At 33.8% G+C, this 8,598-nt stretch overlaps 1 protein-coding gene across 2 annotated transcripts; it reads right to left on the bottom strand.

Moving 5' to 3' along the window:
- Window positions 1–5,547: 5,547 nt before the first annotated feature.
- Pabpc5 (poly(A) binding protein cytoplasmic 5) lies at window positions 5,548–7,638 on the bottom strand. 2 transcript variants are annotated; one of them, XM_010607092.2, is made up of 2 exons: window positions 7,511–7,638; window positions 5,548–6,975 (listed from the first exon to the last, which is right to left on the bottom strand). In XM_010607092.2, exon 2 carries the CDS (start codon window positions 6,834–6,836, stop codon window positions 5,688–5,690), a length of 1,149 nt encoding a protein of 382 aa, XP_010605394.1. In that variant the 5' UTR covers window positions 6,837–6,975; window positions 7,511–7,638; the 3' UTR covers window positions 5,548–5,687. The 2 variants fall into 2 exon arrangements, with proteins under 2 accessions (XP_010605394.1, XP_010605395.1); XM_010607093.2 differs by lacking the exon at window positions 7,511–7,638 and adding an exon at window positions 7,347–7,498.
- Between the last annotated feature and the right edge of the window lie 960 nt (window positions 7,639–8,598).

Below are 8,598 nucleotides of genomic sequence, written 5' to 3'. Positions count from 1 at the left end.
ACATATATATATGCACACACACATAAATATACTTTCTCACAACCTAATGTAAAAAAAGTTGAAAATGATGCTACTATTTGAGAAAATCTTTCTGGCTAACACAAAGTTGTTTTTATTTTGGACACAATAACCATCCCTTGTTTATCCTTACTTTTATTCTTTCATAGATTGTTTTGCCGTTTACAAAATATAATAGAAGTTTTAGAACATTATATCTTTCTAAACAATTTTATTCTTTGTCTGAGAGTGTTCATATTATTTTGAAGTATCTCCACAAAACAAATAAAGCCTCCATATCAATAGTTTAATTTCCTGTGGTGTTCCTTGAGAAAACGTGGGCAGTTTCTCTTAGCAATACCTTTTGCTCTGCTATGAATAGGCTTTCAGGCCCCAAAATACATCTCACATTAACACTATATATTTTTAGCTGCATTATTGAGTGTTTAGTACTGAAATGTGGTATTTCATGTATATTTTATAAAACTAAAATTCCAAACAGAGCCCATAGCTTTGTCATTGCTTTAATTAACATTATTAGAAAATGTACATTCTTTAAAAGAATATCCAGTTAAATTCATTCAATCACATATGAACAATAAACAGATTTCCAACCATGTACTGTGACTTAGCATGCACATTTTATAACTATCTCAACAAAGTTACACAATATTAAATGCATGCACATCTAGTAGCTACAAATAAGTTTTTCAAGTGATGGTTACAAAATCTTCTTGTAAAAGTGACATTAAGGTTACACTGATGGAAATAAAGTACAGGTAGTAGAGATGGGTAGACTAGCACCAATAATTATTCGAGGAAATTCACATACAAAAGAAACACATCTGAGGTTTAGTATTACTGTAGTAGTCATATCAGTGATAAGAATAACCACACAAATTAAATCTGAACCGCTATTGATTTAGAACCAGACAGATTTAATGTCTATATTATTAATTTATATTTCTAAATATTAAATTACTATTTATTTCCCTTTACTCTTTCTTTTAATTTTTGAGTTATTTACAAACATCCTGCCCTTTAAACAATATAATTTAAATTATTTTTCCTTTCTTATTAGCAAACAAATTTTGTATCTTTACTTGCATTGCTTTGTTACCACTCATAAACTAACATAAAGCTGCCCTTTGTAAAAAAAGACTGCTATAAGGTTTACTCACTTAAAGACATTAAAATATAACATCTTTATGAAATAAAAACATTTCGATATATGAAACACTGAAAAAGAACAGTTTGCAAATTTCTTTCTGAATTTGTTCTCTGCAGATATTTATACTGCCCAGTGTCCTCAAAGAGTGGTGAAATAAAGGATAGTTGTTTGTCATTCTGCAAGTTAAATTAACTTTACTTTTTGAATAGCCCCCTAATAGTGAACTGTGAGGTCATTGATTTTGCAAAACAGAATTTACCCCTTTAAAGCTTTTAAATCATTCCCAGGAGGATGCAAAATTATTTATTCTGCATTACAAAAGGTTTTATTTTTCATCTAAAAGTTGCCAATATCTGGTGTTTTACTTAGTGATTAGTTCTTCAAAGAAAAAAGTTCACTCCAATGTCTGAAAAAGTCATGCTATACAATATTAACACTGATTCCTTTTTAAAAGGAGTAGGAAATATTTTAATAAAGTTAACCAAGAAGGCCCCAAATTTTGATGAGTTTTAATGAGAAGACTAATTTTTTTTCTGTCTACCAATTCTTAAAATTAGCTGTAACTTGTTAGACTTAAAGTTACTTAGAGGGTATTTCTATTTGTTCTCTGTTTTTTTTTTTAATTCATAAGAATTTTAGCCTTAGTACTTCAATTAGTCAGCCCTTTCTCTTCTCAACATTGCAATGCTAGCTAGATTATACCTCAATACTAACTATGACTCCCCTGAGGCCAAGTGAGATGCACAAACTCTTTTGAGGAACCAAGGAACCATTTGTTTGAATATATTTCCTGGCCAGTAAATAAAACTCTGAAATGTGGAAGAATTAATTCATTTCAGATGAGCAAGCTCTAGTACCTCAAGGAGCCAGACAGTGCAAGAATATTTGTTTTGAAGGAGCATAGCATTGGCCTATAAAAAATGTTAATCTACAAATTCACTTGTTTTTAGGATGTGCTAATTCGTTAAAGATTTGTGTTTTTAAAAGATCTTTCAAAAAAGTCTAAAAAATAATTTTAAAAGAGCAAGAAAGCACTCCAAGCATTGACAAAACACTAACACTGTTAGCACGAGTACCTAACCAAAACTACACAAATTTTTACATAAGAGGATATTTAATGCAATTGGCTTATCCTGTAATGATTATCTTATCTTGTTAAATAGAGAAAAATTGGAAAGAAGGCAAGTAAATGTATATAACAGATCATGAATTCATTTATTTGAGAAGGATTTGTTAGATTCCTATTACATGTCAGATATTGTTAGAAGTACTGGAAACATTTGTATTGTTATGTTCTTAAATTTAGCCATTTATACATATGTAAGATGGTATTTGCTCCATTTTAAAATTTGGACTTAAAAATAAATATTCATTTTTTTGCCTACTGGGAAAAAATATCATTTACACATGTAACATTTTATTTTTCCTTAATCATTGATATTACTTGATAGGCAGCAAAATGTGTGACTCTTCTTGTACAAAACCTTCTCACCCTAATAAACTTGACTATGATGGTTTACAATCTTAGAGCAATGTTCTTAATTTTCTTCTCCATTGTAACATTAAGTTTTGTACAGTTATTGTTTCAAAAAGCTAGGCAGAGCAAAACAAAATTTATATTATGTATTCTGCTATTATCCTGACCATTATCAGTATATTTTTATGAATTAACTTGTGCTAAGGAATGATGAACATTAAGGTTTCTTTCAAAACTTGTCACTTATTTGAACTTTTTAATTGTGTTGTTCCTCTTTGGAAGGCTTAATTATTTGTAGTCCACTTAAGGTAGTTAAAAATGAAACACATAAGATTGAAATACTTCTCAGGTGTCTGTGTTCAAATAATCTTTCCTTGATATTTTCCCAGTAATTTTCACTAGTTGAATTTAGATATTTTTCATTGCTTAGCATGGTTCTACACTTATATGTTTTACTTGTGTTTAGGAAGATATTAATTTATCCTATCCTTTATACTGCTGACATTTGAAAAATAGCAATAATTTAAATATTTACGCAACTCCCAAAATAGGTTTTAAATTCCTATATTTGACTATTTTTACTTTATAGAAATCTTTCTAGGTTTATACTGAATCAGAGCATTTGCAAAAGATTCAGGCTAATCCTGACACTCGAGGCTTACACATTTAAATGAAAACTGATAAGGGATAGGAAGGATTAGAGAATATATATGATAAATAATTACTAACCTAAAGATGTAAACTTTTATTTTGCTATTGAATTTAAGCTTTTACACTCTGTAGATAATTTTCTCCACTTCATATATCTCACAATGTTTTTTAAAAAATAAATATCAATCACAGCATTGTTTACAATGTAAAAATTAATAAAAATATCTAAACCTAATTCACTAACAAACTATTAAATTCAAGTGCATCTTAAAATGGAACACTATACAGGCACTAAAATGATAAAATGTAGATAGATATTTAGTGTTATGAAAGGATGTTTATGGCTCAGTTTAAACTAAAACTAAAAAGCAATACATATAGCAGTTTTTGTAAAAATTATGGTTATATTTAGAAAAAATATATAGAATGATATATCCATCCTAAAATTTTGTTTTGAATCAGTGTCTTTTATGTCATTCAGGCTTGCCTTACACTCATGATGTAGCCCAGGCTGGCCTCAAACTCACAACAATCTTCCTGCCTCAGCCTCCCAGTCAATGGGATAACAAGTATAGGTCAACATTCCTGGCAGCAGTGGTATTTTGAATAGTAATAATTGAAATTTTTCTTCTTTTAAGTGTGCACATTTTTATAATGTGCATGCATTATATTTATAATCAACAAAAACTGAGATTTTCATCTAGGAAATATTTGGTAGTAAAAATAAATTGTCAATAAACAACCTGGTACCTTGGTTCATGAATTCTTTTATTTGCAAACATTTTGGTTTACAAACAAAAGCATTTGGTGAAATTTTGTTTTTGTTTGCAAACACTACATCAGGTGACAAACACAACCATCTTTCCTGCACAAACACAAACAAGGTCATCTTTCTTTTCAAATATTATGGAACAAATTAAGTTTGTGAACTAAGGCACCACTGTACATAGAAAACTGCTTAGCCTCATTATTTTATGGTTTAAAAGCTACCAAATGTGTTAATATTATATATTTATAATGTAGTAAAATTAAGAATATCTCTAACAGAGACAAAATATTTTATTGCCATTTGATCTGTGGTATGAGTCAACCATATATTTTAGATTAATTAGTCAAATTTTATATAAATTAGGCATTTCTTTACTACATAAATGGATTTGTACTGGTACATATTTTAAAAGGTAATATAAAAATGACAAAAGTATGTGTAATATGGATAGAAAGCAGACAGTGAGGCAAATATGAAACAGCAGATGAAACAGAAATTACAGGGCATATATGTAACTATAGTACAAAACAGAATTTTTAAAAAAATTTCCAATCATTCAACAAAATAACTCTATCAAGTCCATAGCTGTCATATAATGGGAGTATGTGATTTAATTAGTAGACAACATTTTCTTTAACTTTGAAATATTTGTGAATGTTATAAAATGGATACATTCAAGAATTTACAAGAGATAAGTTTAATAGGTGTTCTTTAATATAGTTTCTCAACATCATTCTATAGATTATTTAAATTTTACAAAGACATTTGAGGCTGAAGGTAAAATATTTTCTGTAGTAAAGGCAAGTTAGTGCAGTTACTCACCTTAATTGTTAATTTAACATAATCTAAGTACAGGCACCAGAGAATCCAAAAAAGTGAGTGATAAGAATTTTCCGTAATGTTTTTGACTGTCTAATCTCTCTCTCTCTCAAAAAAAAAGTTTTTTAACTTTAAATAAAAGCTGCCTGAAATGTTAATTTTTTAAGGTACTGACTAAGAAAACAGAGCACGAAGTTAATAAGAACAGCTCCCAATAGTAGTCTATGCCACTAAAAAGAATGTAATATACCCACAGTACATTTTAAAAGGAAAATAAATTAATAAAAAAGAAACCCATATCTTTTAAAAAGAACACTCATTTTAAAACAATAATTTAAAGTAAAATTATACACAGATTCTAGTTGGATTAAATATATTTTTTCTGCTCTATTGATTTTTCAAAAAGCAAGTTAGAAATATTTACCATGATACATTTGGAAAGATCGTGCTAAGATAATTTTCAGAAGAAATTAAATTTAGTATTATTTATATAAATAAAGAGGGAAATATATTCAATCAATTTTTTTTTTACCTTGGCTATTCAGGAAAAAAAATGTGGAGGAATAAACTTTATTCTACATATTCCTAAGGATATTATATCAAAAAATAGTACAAAATGACTTTGCAATTAGAAATTACGTTCTTCACTTAAATGAACAAGATTATCTAGTTTCATTTTGTTTTCAAAAGAAAGTAGTCACTTAAAAAATAACACTTTCGAATTGGCACAAAATAACCCCTTATTACAAAGGGAGCCAAACTAAGCATCAGCTAAAGCTGAAAAAAACTGAACATTCTGATTCTCACCACCTTCGCCTAGCCTGGCCCAGGGTGACATGCAGGGGCTTGGAGCCCACTAAGCGACCATTCATCTCATCCACTGCTTTGGTGGCCTCTTCAAAAGAGGAGAAGCAGACGACACCAAACCCTTTCCCTTGCCCCACTTCCGTCAGCACTTTGGCTCGGCTAATTGATCCAAATGAAGAAAATTCTTCCTTCAGTTTTTCATCGTCTATGCTCTCATCCAGGTTCTTAACATATATAGGCACGCCTGGAGGCCGACTTTTTTCTTTCAATCTCAGCCTCTCAAACCTCCGCCGTAATTCAGCCAAGCGTTCAATTTTCTTCTGTGCTCGTCCTACATAGAGTACTTTCCCATCCATTGACTTTCCATGCAGGTCTAACACTGCCTTTTGGGCAGCCTCGTGTGTCTCGTATCTCACAAAGCCAAAACCCTTAGATTTCCCACTAGCATCTCTTACTACCTTAACGCTCTCAGTTTGCCCATATTCACTGAAAAGTTCCTTCAGTTTTTCATCATCCATGTCATCTCCAAAGTTTTTAACAAAAACATTGGTGAAAGTTGCCCTATCCCTGGTTCTGACTTCAGCTGCTCGCTCTTCAGGAAATTTGAATCTGCCAACATATACTTGGCGGTTGTTGAGCCTCACTCCATTCATGTGCCAGATAGCCCTATTGGCAGCAGCCAGGCTGTCAAAATGCACATACGCATAACCCTTAGAGCCATTGTCATCACATACAACTTTACAAGAGAGAATGTTTCCAAAAGCGGAAAATAAATAAAACAGACCCCTATTGTCTATAGATTTGTCCAGGTTTTTGATGAATATATTTCCAACTCCAGACTTTCTTAAACGGTCATCAGGCTGGGACCACATGAGGCGGAAGGGTTTGCCATTAATCAAGTCAAAATTCATGGTGTTCAGGGCCCACTCTGCATCCGCAGGAAAGCGGAAGTTAACATAGCCATAACCCAGGGGACTGCGGGTCACCGGGTCACGGCAGATTCTGGTGAAGCGCAGAGGACCAGCAGGCCTGAACTTCTTATAGAGCATGTCCTCGGTGACATCTGCATCCAAGTCACCCACGTATAGGGCAGCCTTGAGGTACTTCTTTTTCTTGCCGGCAGGATTAGGCTCCCCACTCCCCATCTTTCTGAACACAGGAGGCTCTCGGAGGAGAGAAAAGAGCTGCTTTCTCTAATCTATGAGCCAAAAAAGCTGTTCAGGAACAGAAAACGCCACGGCAGCCGAAGGGAAGGTAAAAGCAGGCTCAGAATCACTGTTGAAGCTGAGAAAATGAAGTTCAGAAACAGCTGGTCAGCAGGCTTAAAACAAATGCATCAGACATAAAGGCACCCGGATAGCGAATATGTTCTCCCTAAGGGGACTTAAAATTTTCACCCGTTCAGATTTGAAATTAGTTCCAAAAACCAGTATTAAGAACAGAATTATCTTTCCCATTTTAAGAAATCACCAAGCAGCTGGCTGCTTCCCTACATCTATCTAGCATTGTTGATAGAGGCCTCGCGATCGTTTTTTTGCATAAATATAGGCCGCCAGATCTCCTGTTGGTTTAAATAATGGTAACAACAAGGGCAGGGGCCGAGTACGTATTCCTCCGCCAGCTGCCTGGCCGCTCCCGGAGGGCTCCCAACTTACTAAAAGGCCGCTCCGCACTCAGCGTCAGCGAAAGGGCACACTGGACACTTGGTGTGCTGGGACAGCAGGCAGGCAGCAGGCAGCGGATCAGACAGAGACAGACGTACAAACGCGCGGGGAACCGGAGACCGCCCAGATACCCAAGATGCCCACTGGGTACGGACCGAGTGAGGAGCGGTGATTTCTGCAGCCTGAGGCTGGCGGCAGGTCCGGAGGGACTGACTGGCAGACACGCAGAGGGTCAGCTCAGACGCGAGGCGGTTCCGACAGACGCAGGGCGGAGTCAGCGGAGAAGAGCAGAGGCGCGGCTGGGAGGCCCAGTGGGGACTGATGGGCAGGGGTCGCTTTCCGAATTTGGGGTATTAGATTTTTTCTTTTTAAATATGTATTTATTACAAGTTTGAAATATTTAGGTGGCTCTTCTCAAAATCGTAGGTTATTCTCAGAGCAGTAGAGTGAATAATTTTAAGAGAATTTTCTAAATCATTTTTGTTTAGCGAAGGATATACAGGTCCCATAATTTCCTGAGTGCATTGGAAAGTCAAAGTTGACAATTGTACTGGGCTCCTTTTTCTTTTTAAATATGTATTTATTACAAGTTTGAAATATTTAGGTGGCTCTTCTCAAAATCGTAGGTTATTCTCAGAGCAGTAGAGTGAATAATTTTAAGAGAATTTTCTAAATCATTTTTGTTTAGCGAAGGATATACAGGTCCCATAATTTCCTGAGTGCATTGGAAAGTCAAAGTTGACAATTGTACTGGGCTCCAGGTCCAGAGCTAAAAGATCACATGATCAAATAAAACACAGAGTTATGTGGTGCTTGATCTTTATCCTTATTTGATTAATCTCCAGTATAATGGTAGCATTATCTCCAGGTATTGGACAGAGCTTCTATTCCTTCAGCAATATTAAAGTTTAAGTAGTGGAGAGACATCAAATATCTTTTAATTGATATTTAGTACCACAAAATATAAAACTGTTGCACTACCTTCAGAATCACAGTTAAATATCTCAGTTAAAGAGAAGAACGCTGCAGAATCAGTGCAACATGTACCATTAATATGTTTAGGTAAAATAAACATGCCAAGATGAATTTACTTAATATAATTATGATTTTCAACATGATTTGTCAACTTTAAGCATTTACAGGGAAGAACCATTTTGTTGTGCTCACTTTATGAGAAAAGGGAATTATGAAAAATACTATAGCGATAGACTAATTCAACTGAGAAGTTTCTACTACATAAGAT

The sequence above is a fragment of the Fukomys damarensis genome, unplaced genomic scaffold, assembly GCF_012274545.1.
Source record: "Fukomys damarensis isolate Sample0158 unplaced genomic scaffold, DMR_v1.0_HiC HiC_scaffold_39, whole genome shotgun sequence".
Classification (NCBI taxonomy): Eukaryota; Metazoa; Chordata; class Mammalia; order Rodentia; family Bathyergidae; genus Fukomys; species Fukomys damarensis.
The sequence above is the reverse complement of the archived record's forward strand: the minus strand, read 5'-3'. Positions and strand labels throughout refer to the sequence as shown.

Bases quoted from the DNA above. Each gene is read 5' to 3' on its own strand.
- Pabpc5 (XM_010607092.2), bottom strand. From the start codon at position 6,836: ATGGGGAGTGGGGAGCCTAATCCTGCCGGCAAGAAAAAGAAGTACCTC.